Source organism: Zootoca vivipara, chromosome 2 (assembly GCF_963506605.1).
Source record: "Zootoca vivipara chromosome 2, rZooViv1.1, whole genome shotgun sequence".
Taxonomy (NCBI): domain Eukaryota; kingdom Metazoa; phylum Chordata; class Lepidosauria; order Squamata; family Lacertidae; genus Zootoca; species Zootoca vivipara.
In genome coordinates, this window is record NC_083277.1 from 95311081 (window position 1) to 95323968 (window position 12888).

At 44.5% G+C, this 12888-nt stretch overlaps 1 protein-coding gene across 4 annotated transcripts in view; it reads right to left on the reverse strand.

Moving 5' to 3' along the window:
• TMC6 (transmembrane channel like 6) overlaps positions 1-12888 on the reverse strand; it is a 30671-nt gene that overhangs the window by 717 nt on the left and 17066 nt on the right. For all 4 annotated transcript variants that reach the window (XM_035104227.2, XM_060271914.1, XM_060271915.1 and 1 more), the window contains exons 10-21: positions 12311-12507; positions 10949-11093; positions 9961-10116; positions 8930-9102; positions 8030-8111; positions 7358-7455; positions 6770-6865; positions 5683-5758; positions 4996-5129; positions 3037-3213; positions 2114-2192; positions 1186-1264 (exon numbers count right to left, since the gene is read on the reverse strand). In XM_035104227.2, coding sequence (XP_034960118.2) covers positions 1208-1264; positions 2114-2192; positions 3037-3213; positions 4996-5129; positions 5683-5758; positions 6770-6865; positions 7358-7455; positions 8030-8111; positions 8930-9102; positions 9961-10116; positions 10949-11093; positions 12311-12507 — 1470 coding nt within the window. In that variant the 3' untranslated portion in view covers positions 1186-1207. The remainder of the gene's footprint in view (positions 1-1185; positions 1265-2113; positions 2193-3036; positions 3214-4995; positions 5130-5682; positions 5759-6769; positions 6866-7357; positions 7456-8029; positions 8112-8929; positions 9103-9960; positions 10117-10948; positions 11094-12310; positions 12508-12888) is intronic.

Below are 12888 nucleotides of genomic sequence, written 5' to 3' on the forward strand. Positions count from 1 at the left end.
AAGTGAACAGAAGAATTAAGATATTGCCAGCATCCAAGGACAAACAAGATGCAACAGTGGAACAATCCTGTGTTAGCGGATCATGCCAAATTCCTATTAAGCACGGTATTGGTAATTTAAAAGACCTAGGCGAGACAGCAGTACTAAGCCCTTCTCCCAACTGCTCTCCCTCCAATTTATTTTTGGCAGGCACTGTTTCTGATGGAAGAAAAAAAACAGCTTGGGGAAAAGTACAGGCAGAGCAAGAGTTCAGCACCCCTCCCACTTTCCCGTGCTGCACTTTAAATTGCTCCCCTGCCCTGTTTCACGATTTCCTCCAATCTGCTACCATAATATCTTGTTTGCCCCCAAGGTCCTGCAATTTATTTCCATCAATTTGATTTCCTAGTGAAATACATTTTCAAAAATGGACTGCATTTCCTTTCTTTCTGTGTGTACATATGCATACACTAAGCAGTAACAGGAGAGAGCACTGCAACACAGCCAAGCTTGTCTCATTACCAGTCTCTGCAGATGTTTTACTTACATAAAATCCACACATAAGCAGGGCGGGGGGGGGGAGTGTATGCAAAGCTCTCGCCATCCTCATCACCTCCCAGAAACTGCAGGGCCAGCCTCCTGTATTCATGGAGGCTCCCTGCACAATTCAGGACAAGGGTAGTTCAAGAGTGGCTGGGGAAACCCAGCCAGATGGGCGGGGTATAAATAATAAATTATTAATTATTATTATTATTATTATTATTATTATTATTATTATTATTAGGTGCCTTGGTGCATCATTCAAAAGCACCCTGCCTGCCAGGCACAAACTGCACAGGCAAGAAGCCACAGGCTATGTGGGCTTAGGGGTAAGCAGGAAGCAAAGAGAGAGGAGAAAAAGCTTCCCAATATCCAGCATGTTTTGGACCTTTCGGGTCCTTCATCAGGAAGTTACAAACTTCTGCTGTACTTTCTCCACTTTCCTTCAACAGTACCCTTTTCTCCTACCTTTTTGCTTCCTCTGCCCTGCCCCATTAGCCTCCGCTGCACCTGCGTGGGCAGTGTAAGGTGTACACTAGCTTTGGTTAAGGCACTAGTCCATTATGTATGTGCTACCCAGCCAAGCAGCTTGGCAGCAGCATCTTATCAGTTCCATGGAGCTCCTCAATAGTCTTACCTCACCTTCAGCTGCCCCCAAAGCCTTACCTCATCTTCAATTGCTGCATTCTCATTTCCCATATATAGTATGAAGCTTCTGAATGAGAAACATCTTGTCTTCCCCTTCCTGGAACATTAGAGACATTAAGGTGAGTTGCAGGAAAGTGGCTTTCTTGAACAAATGCTAGCGATGTTAGGAATCTATATAAAAGGTTGAAACAAATGTGATCTGTGCTCGCTTCATCCAGCTCAAGGAAACATTTCCATTTGCCTTTCCATGGAAGCTGGGGTTGCTTGCAATTCGTATGAATGGACGTTCTGGGACTGAAGGTGGACGAGATTACTGTGAAATTTCCTGAACAGGAAGAAGCTTGAAGGGAGGCAACAGGAGAATGGCATTTCCAGCAGCCTGGGCCTGTTTGCCATTCCTGGAGGGCTTAAAATCTATTCTGCCATCTCCCAAGAAGCATTTCAGGCAGATAATAAAAGTTTGTAATGCCCATTGCTTTTCCCTAACTGCTGTAGGGGTCTACTGCAAGTTTAATCTATTTATTATTAGTGAAGTGTCCTGCCTTTATGACTAGCACGATTCATGCAGACAAAGGGATTGTTCACAGCAGGGACCTAATGTGGAAGATGCATTGCATCTGTATAATTTTGTATACAAGCACTTTGCGTGAGCACACACACACACAGCTGTCTTCAGAAATATCTTTCAATGGAAGCTGAGGAACCAAGTATACTTCTATTGCATTGCTTTTCACCACAGGGGAAATAATCCATTCATTCATTCATTCATTCATTCAGGGAAAGAAACAGACTGCAGCCCATTTGCTTTGGTTCCAATAAATTCCAAGAACTAAGGGCCCAGTTCTTAAGGCCCCACTCAGAATGGTACTCATATTCTCTGACAAAGCAGGAATTAGCAGCATTTTCAGGTCTCGGAACTACACAGGAGAAAGCAGACTCCACTCACATTGGCAATCTGCTCCTTCAGCAGGGTAATGATTTTCCGCTGACCTTTCACTACTTGGAAGTTGAGGTAGATCACAGCTCTGCAAAATCACAAAGGCGTGGGACAGAATGAGCACACAGAGATGTTAAGCGAGAAACGCGCAGTAGAGTAATATGCACACCAGGGATGTGGGACAGATTGGTGACAGAACTGATGCATCATGGTCTGCCCTCATACTGAGAAGAGGGGGGGGAACTAAACCCCCCGATCCATTGGGCAGTCAGAAATCCTGGGTGTTGGTGCATCTAAGACACTCCTTCCCACAAGTATATTGGTGCCTCAGCCTCTGACAGTTTTGAGGTGTACATTCCATTAGGTATGGTTAGCCGGACAGAGAAACACACCAAAATTTCCTTCTCTGGATTGCATCATAATTGGATTACGTAACACAGGGGTAACTAATGTGGTACCCTTCCAAATGTTGTGCAACTTCCATCAGCCCCAGCCAGGTGGCCAGTTGCCACAGATGTTGGAAATGGGAATCCAGCAACAAATGAAGGCCACCAAATAGGAAATTGTGGTGGCGTTGGAACAGCATATGGCATCAACAGTGCTAAAGAAAAGCTTGAAATGTGCAGATTATATTTATAGGTTTAGTAAGTTGCATTAGTGCTAGCTTATGATAAGGGGAGGTGTCCCACAGTGGAAACCATCAACCTTTTACAGAAGAGAACAGCTCTGAGCAGTGGCTGATGCTACTGAAGCTGAACTAGGCTGAGAACAGGGCACACAATCAGCCTTCCTTCCAATTATATGACAGGTTGAGGTATATGCCATTCCTGTACGGTATTCACCAAACCACTTTGATTTTTTGGAGGTTAGGAAGGGACAAACCACCTATGGCTTTCTAAGCTTAGATAAATAATGGAGTCTTTCCAACTTACAGCAAAATTCCAGCAATCAAAAACAGGAAGAAGCTATTCTGGATCAGGTGCTGGTGGATCCAGGTAAACCAGGTGAGGTTTGGGTTGGATTTCTCCAGCTTTAGAACCCAGGTCTTCCCAGACTCATAGATGGTCTCGTGGTCTCGGAAGGGTCCACATATCTTTGATGGTTTTACTCTGGATGGACAAAGAGCAGCTCGGCATCAAAGAGCTATTCAAAAGACACTTGCTCTACTTGGCATACAAAAGCTACACACTTAATCATTTTGTTTTTGCAACATTTATGCACCATTTTTCGATAATTTACAAAGCCATTTGTAGCATAAAAATGTAAGTTTAAAGGTGAGCGTCACTGATTAATAGGCCAAAATGACACCACAAGAGGGAGAGATACCAGCAGGCTTGAAAAAACCTAAAGTTTGCAGGAATGCAAAAAACGAAACAACCTTTAGACAGAAACCAAAACAAAGGGCAGCCGAATAAGAACCGAGTGTGCTCAGCAGCCATGGAATGCTGACTGACTGTTTGAGTTAAAGAAAACAATAGAAAAATGGGTGGGAATGGAATGGAATGGGATATCATGCAGAAGACCATGGCTGACTGAACAGGAGTACTCACCTCTGCAACCTTTTACTGCAGGCCCACATGGGTTTAACTAATAACTGATTGTGTAAATGTCTGAATATTCAGTTGTCTGCAGTAACAGAGCCCCCTTTTTAACTACAGGCAACTCCCCATTTATGCATATTCAAGGCACCTGCCACAGCACATGCACGCATTACAGCAAACCCAGAAGTGGCCTGAAAACAGCAAAAATGGCGCATCTAGCACGAGCCTTGGCAATTGCGATCCCAGAAACACTTGCACTGACCTCCGTGGCCTAAGGAGAGTTTGAGCATGGAGGTTTGGAGGCTCTTTGGAGACTTTTCAATAGTGTTCCCAATATTCACTATTTCACTTAAGCGTGCAGCGCCTCAGAACGTAACCCCCGCATAAATGGGGAGTTGCCTGCATTTCTCTTATATGCCAATTCACAAAGACAAGTTTTTAATATGTTACCTATTATGTAAAGGTAAAGGTAAAGGGACCCCTGACCATTAGGTCCAGTCGTGACCGACTCTGGGGTTGCGCGCTCATCTCGCATTATTGGCCGAGGGAGCCGGCGTATAGCTTCCAGGTCATGTGGCCAGCATGACAAAGCCGCTTCTGGCAAACCAGAGCAGCACATGGAAACGCCGTTTACCTTCCCGCTGTAGCGGTTCCTATTTATCTACTTGCATTTTGACGTGCTTTCGAACTGCTAGGTTGGCAGGAGCTGGGACCGAGCAACGGGAGCTCACCCCGTCACAGGGATTCGAACCGCCAACCTTCTGATCAGCAAGCCCTAGGTTCAGTGGTTTAACCACAGCGCCACCTGGGTCCCTTACCTATTATGTACCATACCATAATTTATTTAGCAGTATCAAAACAGGTGTGCATGTCTGCCAGAACGAAGCAAAAATCCTTAATTATGTTTGACCCCCGACCCCATATGGAAAGAGTGGTTTACAGTATGTCCTGCGAGCAGGATGCCACATGTAAGGCTTCTGACACATCCGTCAAAGGAACAGCAAGAAATGGTATGTTTAAAAAGAGCAGCACATCAGAGGCCGCGATGACAGCATGCTCACTAGCATCAGAGAAGTTGTTCAGACTTTAGTGCCTTGAAGGTAGGCTAGTGTGGCTGCACTAGCGCTAGGTGGAAGATGAGCGAGGGAGCAATGTAGACTACTAACAAGGTGCCTTTCAGGTGGGCATGGGGACAAGCTTTGCAGTAGAATGGGACGGAGAAGCTCAAATGGGCAGGATGAGAGAACTGGAAATAACAGAAGTGTGACAAAAGACCCAGCAGTCGTAGCATTCCTCTAACACCTGGAATGTAACTGCAGCCAGTTACAATTGAACAGAAAATCTACTCACGCCCAGATGGTGTAGGAGAGGAATATGGAGGCACCCAGGAAAGAAGGGAAGCACAGCAAGGTGATGAAAATGGTGCTCATGTGAGATGCACGCCAGGGTTTACTGGGAGACTGGCAATTTCTCATCAAGCTGGTCTAGGAGGGTGGAAAAAATACACAGTTTAAGCTAGCTTACTCACTCTCAGCCATATACTGGAGAAGATTGACCACAGCAAGCACTTTAAAGGGCAATGTGCTTCTAGAATCTTGCAGAAAGAAAAGCAACCCAGTGGGGCAATGGCCAATGGAAAAAGCAATAAGCACCCCTTCTCTCCCACTGCTTTTCTGCTCAGAATTGCACCTCCCAAGGCTGTTTTTCATTTAAAAGGGGAGGGATTATAATACAATACATTTATATACACATGTATTTGACTCTCAGCTTCTCATGACTGATAAAAGTAAAAGCTAGGTTGCTTCCTGCTGGTCAAGGACCTCTATCAGGTTTCCATTTCCTTTAATTGTCTTTGGGACAGAGCGAGCTACAGATCTGGGAGGCAGTCCTCCATCCACTCGGCGTGATTTGCTAGCTTGTCACCATCCCCATTTCTCTGTCCACAAAACTTCCATAAGCCAACCCTCTGCTAATGCATGTTGCCTCAGTGCAGTGGAAAGTGCATTAGTGCCCGTTGGAGATGGGCAGATAAATTACCTTCTTAATATAGAACAGGAGCAGCAACTTGAAGATTTGGACAACAGGGAGGAGTGGAGCAAAGAAGACTCCCAGCCTGGGCAGGAGGACAAAAAGGAGACCAGTAGTTTACTTAAGCTGAGCTTGTGAACCCCTGCACATTTTTGCACCAGAATCTCAAATTATGCAACCAGAATCCTGTGAAGTATTTTACTTTGTTCAATCTAGTTCCTGGTTTTTAAAGGAGGTGGAATTCTTTAGCAGAGTCTGAAAGAAATGAATGCACAGAAAGATTGAAGGTGAAGATCGATGGGCTGCAAGGGGTCCATGATAAGGAGCTGTGCTTGACCTAGAGGCTCCATCCCATTGCATGTTGTTTTTGTGGTGTGACGATCCTATTTTAAAAGTTTGAATGATACAAAATAGGGTAAAAATACTGTAACTACACAACCAACAACAAGGTGCAGGTGTGCAGCAGTACCTGAAAGACTGTGGCAGCGGAGATTTAAAGGAAATTTAAAGCCTTCCAGCTTCAAAGTGGTTAATTAGGATTGTTTAATTTACTGCTGGTCTTGATATTTGTTTAAATAATAGGATTGCTATTTGCGGAAGCTGCAGCTCAAGGGTAGAACAATATGCTTTGTATGCATAAGTCCCAGGCTTTTTCAGGTAAGGCTGCCAGTCAGTGTAGACAATATCAAGTAGGTGGTCCAGTGGCCTAATTCAGTACAAGGCAGCTTCCTCTGTTAACATATGTCAGACACCCCCAAACTGCGGCCCTCCAGATGTTTTGGCCTACAACTCCCATGATCCCTAGCTAACAGGACCAGTGGTCAGGGAAGATGGGAATTGTAGTCCAAAACATCTGGAGGGCTGAAGTTTGGGGATGCCTGACATATGTTATTGCACTAAAAGCCACCCTGAGCACCTCACATGAGACAGGGTGTAGATGTTTTAAATAAAATGCATGTGATCTAAAGATCCTCTGCCTTCTTCAAAAACAGTTTGGTGCTTTTATCTGCAGGGTGAACAGAACGTAAGACTATAACATGAATATGGAAAGGGAAAAGGAGTGACCCAGCAAAAAATGGAAACGGGCATCTCTCACCAGGTCAAGGTTTGTCCATAGATGAGCTCCAGAACATTTCGAGCAATGTCAAACTCAGGCCTCCGTTTACTCTGTAGCTTCTTCTCCAAAATAACCCTGAGTAGCAGAGAGAGAGAGAGAGAGAGAGAGAGAGAGAGAGAGAGAGAGAGAGAGAGAGAGAGAGAGAGAGAGAGAGAGAGAGAGAGAGAGAGAGAGAGAGAGATTGGGTTGTATCCCATGAAGGGGACAACTTCTGCTCACATCTGCTCTGAGGATTTCCCAGCCCTCTGGAGCAGATTCATTGGGGTATAGGGGAAGGAGATGTTCCATTGTGCCCATTGAAGTAGTTCTGCTTATGCAATGACTTCACTAGATTCAACCCAGGACACAGCTATACAGCTGCAGATATAATGTTTTAAGTGCATTACACAAATGTGACACCAGATGGTGACGGTGAGCTTATGGCAAATTCAATATATTTTTCAAAACGCTTTTTTAAAAAGCATTTTTATATGTGTCTAGATTCCACCCCAGTCAGTCTAAATTGCAAAGCAGAGCTTTGCCAGAGTAAGTTTTGGCATTTGGGAAAGGGATTGGCCTGATAATTACCTCCACATCAGCTCTCCGAAGAAGGTGTCCAAGAGACAGAAAATGAAATCCATCACCACCAAGCGGTAGAGCTCTTGTCCCACAAAGTTCTCCCAGCACTGTGGAAAAATGGACAAAACGGAGAGGTGTTTCTCTTTCTGGAGCTCTTGGCCAGCCAGTTTATTCTGTCTGCTGTTGCTTCAGACATCCCTAGTAATAGAAGTTGAGTCCATCCCTGCTATGTGCAACGTGCCAGCAAAAAGATGACATTCTGAATCTTGCTTTTGAAGGGGCAGGGCTCTATTTGGTGCAGGTTAAAACAAGGGAAAGCAACGCCAGCCTGCCTTTGCTGCAGCCGGTCAACTCTACTCCCGTTTCACAAGATACTTTCCATTGTTCCAGTTTTAGCATGTCCAATGAACAGATATAAGAAACTAATATTCGGGATAAATAAGGTTTTAAAGGTTATTCAAAGCACCAGAAAATGTTTCCTGTTGCAAAGACCTTTCCCCTTTCTCATGAGCTATTTGCTAGAAATTATGAACCAACCGGGGGGGGGGGGGTCACTTGCTTCCAAGTACACAAAGCCACTTTTTTGTGCCTAGCTTGGTTCAGTATGATAAAACCACAGAAGACCAGCAGTTGCTGGAAATGTCCCAGCAGCAGTTTCACTTGCCACAAATTCACACTGACCTCCATTTCCGAAGTCGTCTCTTTCCTACTCAGCCAGTGATAACACAGCAACCCTAAGATGACCATCTTCAGAATTAAGTTCCTGAAGACAAAAACAAACAAAAAAGAAAAAGAGGAAAGGAATTTCTTAAGAAACAATATTCTGAGGAAGAAAATTGTTTCCAAGTTAGATCGACTAAACCCACCCACTCCACCTCAAATTGCCAGAATTGCTGGAATGTTACCTGGAGAATCTGGTCACATCCACAGCATGCATTTAAAGCACATGGCTTCCTCCCAAAGATTCCTGGGAGATGAATTTGTTTAAATGGGAGCTGGGAATTGTAGCTCTGTAAGGGGTACGCTGTGGGTTAAACCACAGAGCCTAGGGCTTGCCGATCAGAAGGTCGGCGGTTCGAATCCCTGCGACGGATGCGACGGTGAGCTCCCGTTGCTCGGTCCCAGCTCCTGCCAACCTAGCAGTTTGAAAGCACATCAAAGTGCAAGTAGATAAATAGGGACTGCTACAGCGGGAAGGTAAACGGCATTTCCGTGTGCTGCTCTGGTTCTCCAGAAGCAGCTTTGTCATGCTGGCCACATGACCTGGAAGCTGTATGCCGGCTCCCTCGGCCAATAATGCGAGATGAGCGCGCAACCCCAGAGTTGGTCACGACTGGACCTAATGGTCATGGGTCCCTTTACCTTTACCTTTAAGGGGTACACTACAGTTCCCAGGATTCTTTGGCGGAATCCATGTGCTTTAAGTGTGATCTACTTAGTCTTCTTGTTCTTCTACTGGCAGGAGTAAAGAGGGAGGGGAAAAGCTATCACCAGCACATTCAGGCAAGGAGGACCAACGCCAATACCTGGACACAAAATGCAGAGGAAGCAACATGCTCTTCCGTTTCAGCTCTGTGTTACCTGCAGATGGCGACATACACCTCTAGGACGGGAGATTCCTGCTTCTCCCAGGCAGCCAGGAGGGTGTACATGTAGGGGATGAGCAAGTTAATCAGAGACACCAACAGAGGCAGGGCCAGGAGCAGGGCTTCTCTGCCCATGTAGTTGCTTGTCAAGAGCTTCTCATGATGAACCTGCGGAAGTGGTGGACCATGGGTTACCTGTTCAACTCTTATCAACTCCCCACATTTAATGCAAACAGCTCTAGATTCTAGGAATGGGATATAAGCATCGCAGGGCCTCCTTTATGACTATCACTGAAATCACAACTTTCAGGCTGGGAAATTGCAAGAGATCATCTACATCTGCCTGTTTATTACAGTGAAAAGTGGCCACCTTTCATGGAAGAAACAAGGCCAGCAGGGGATGTTGGGGATTGTAGTCCAATAACATCTGGGGACCCAAAGCTGGGGAAGGCAGGCCTCATGTGAGCCCAGTGAATGGCCTCTTTCCCCAAAGAGGCCAAGGATGTTGGAGATTCATTCCCCGTGTCTGCAGTCATGGGATTGTTGTCTATCACATGACGGTGTATGTTTTGACTCCACAGAGTGGGAAGTGACTGAGACAGGATGTTTGTGATACTGTGTTCCATGAAGTTCTTTCTCTTTGCTGTCTGATGCTAGAGAGAGAGAGGGAGCCATGTTGCAGTGCTCTGAGTGTATTATATGTAAATAAACGTAGATTAGCCAAAATGCTGAGTTGCTGAGGTCTGTTACGCAAACTGCAAAGACTCTGCGGATCCCTAAGCATGCCAAAGCTTTTCGGCATCAGTCAGTGTGATGTTTGGGTTGGAGAAAGCTTTTGAAGCTCCCAAACGATCGACCAGGATGGAGAGAACATGCCAGTCGGGCATGTGTCTTTACCAAGGTCCTACTCATGTGTAGGACGATTCCTAACAAAGGAGTCCCTGCTACAGACCTAGAAAATCAGAGATAATGCTTGCTGCCAAGAACACAGCAGGCCCTTGGATGGCAATGTAGCAGCCATCTCACCTGGTAAATGTATATAGAAAAGTAGTGAACTCCTAGGACACATCCCAGAACAATGCCCAGAGACAGAGTCCAGGCCGTCAGTAGGATTGCCAGCCTCTGCAGTCTCTTGCACAGGTTTAATGGGCGAGACCTGGATCGCCGCTCAGCCAGACATTCCTGATAAAGGAAAAGAGGAAGAAAAAACCACCTGAGTGATACATGAGAACAGGGGCTGCAACATGACTTCCTAGTTACGTGGCCAATCTGCATTTCTTAGGGGTAGGCAACATACCCAATGCAAAAGGTGCCAGCACTAAATCTGTGGGAGAGGCACCTGGGAGTTCAAAAGAATCAAAGATTGTGACTATCATCTGCTCTGTAATATGGGGAGGTTATCTGTACAAAAGAGCTGTTGTTGTCATTATAGAATTGTAGAGTTGGAAGGGACCCCCAAGGGTCATTTAGTCCAACGCCCTGCAACGCAGGAATCACAGCCAAATAATCCCTGACAAATGGCCATCCAAACTCTGCAGAAAAACCTCCAATGGAGTCCACCACCTCCTGAGGGAGTCCATTCTACTGTTGGAACAGCTCTTACTGTCAGAAGGTTCTTCCTAACGTTTAATTGGAAGCTCCTTTCTTGTAACTTGAAGCCATTGGTTTGGTCCTACCCTCTGAGCACCAGAAAGCAAGCAAACTCCATCTTCCATGTGGCACCATCTCTCAGCAAAAGTTTATACAGTTTGGAGAGGTACAAGCATCATGGCACAGATATTGCTGCCAAACAAAATGCCTTGTTACCTTCTCATTTCTAGCTACCCAGACCAGAGTGGGGTACAAATAAATAAATAAATAAATATAATAATAATAATAATAATAATAATAATAATAATAATCTCCTGCTGCACAGGATCTCAAGTGCCCCATCACTCAGCCTTCCCAGGCAGACCGGTTTACCCACCAAGCTTGTTGCATTTTCACAGCCTGAATTGGCACATTCAGTACTTGCCTTCAGGTGAGTGCAGATGTTTTCACTCTGAAGTCGGACGGAGCGTTTCTGGATCACCTTGTAGTCCCAGGCACAGAAGACTTTGATTGCCAGGTCCCCTGATGCACTGTCCACGCGGTAGCTCTCCCCAAAGGAGTGGGACATGCTGCAAAGAAGGGAGAAGATACCGTCAATCAGCTTGTGTTAGAAATACTTTCTTTAAATCAAAAACCCCATCAAGGGTCCCCCCCCCCATTTCTTAAAGTTATTTCACTCTTTCTGATACCAGATTGTTGACCATCTGGCGAAAAATAGACACTCTGACACTGCCTGAGTTAAGTAAGTCTCATCATGTTCCATGGCGTTTACTCCCAGATAAATACGCATTGGATTGCAGACCTTAAAACAGATATTATTAGTGTTCACATGTCATAATAAACCATAAGGGCTTGGGACCAGTTTACTTGCAGTCTTACTTTATATGCCCACTCAACTACTCTGATACTGTTGTAGCTGCCACATAATAATCAATCAATCAATCAATCAATCAATATTTTTATTACGGTCGACGACCAGCACACACATATAAAACATAATACTCTTTTTGCAGTTCTGAGAAATCCATCTTATAACATGGTAGCAACAATGCTTTGAAACTCCCTGCCTAGTGACACCAGACAGGCACCTTTGCTGTACTCTTTTTGGTGCTTGCTTAAATCATTTTTGTAAAATGGTGACATGTTTTTAACTGTTTTTTTAAATTATCTTTAAAAATATGTTTTAACTGTTCTATTGATAATTTTAATATTTCTTGTAAACTGCTTACAAGACTGCAAATTTTAACAAAATATGTTACTATTTAGACTTGCAATATATGCTATCACATTTGAATGGCAATTATGAACCCTTCTTGATTGCTTTGTTGTTGTTGCTGCAATCCTTCCCATCCTGGAGGCCTCAAAATGCTGCTGGATTACAGTTTCCACAATCCCTGACCATCAGCTCTGCCTTCTGGGAATGATGGGGAGCTGAATTTAAAATTATATGGGAGGATACCAGGTTGGAGAAGGTTGGGTGTACCAGACTGCAGCAAAAAAAGCAGTAAGAAATACTGATGGGAATGAGGAAGTGTTATTTGGAGCCAAACACCTCTGTTTTCCCCAGAGTGGCTGGGGAAACCCAGCCAGATGGGTGACATATAAATAATAAGAAATTATTATTATTTTCAGGGAATTGTAAAAAATCAGAAAGGATGCAGAATATGGAAGGTACCTAAACATTTTCTAAATGCAACCAAGAAGGAAAGACAAAATGAAAATGTTGAGGACAGGTGCTGTGCAAGAGAAAAAGCAAAGAAAATTCCTGAAACCCGTATCATCTCACCTGTACACCAGCAGAAGGCAGGTCACAAAGAAGGAGACCCCGGTGGCTAACACGTAAGCCAGTGGCATATTGTATGGGAGATGGACAGGTCTGCCCTGCCTGCAAGTTGTGCTGTTGTTAAGGCTGAATGTGCAAGGGTCATTCAGTGTGAAGTTACTGTAGTAGCCATAATACATCAATGTGTGATTGAAGTAGCCCTGCAAGAAGAGAGAAATGGTTTCCAGTCCTTCAGGTGCCTTACCCTTTGCCCAAAGAACTTGGGCACAGCAACATGGGGATGGCTCACGCATGCATGCTTGACACAACCACTGATGACACTGAATAATAATAATAATAATAATAATAATAATAATAATAATAATAATGCCAGGACAGGGCTCAGGACAGCTAACACCAAATATAAAACTAGAATAATATAACCAAATATAAAAATATAAAATTAAAATACAGCTTAAAAACAAGATTAAATACAACATTTAAAATGCAGCCTCATCAGAAAAGGGGGGGGAGGGGATCAAGTTGATTCCAGGCCAAAGGCCAGGTGGAACAACTCTGTCTTACAGGCCCTGCGGAAAGAA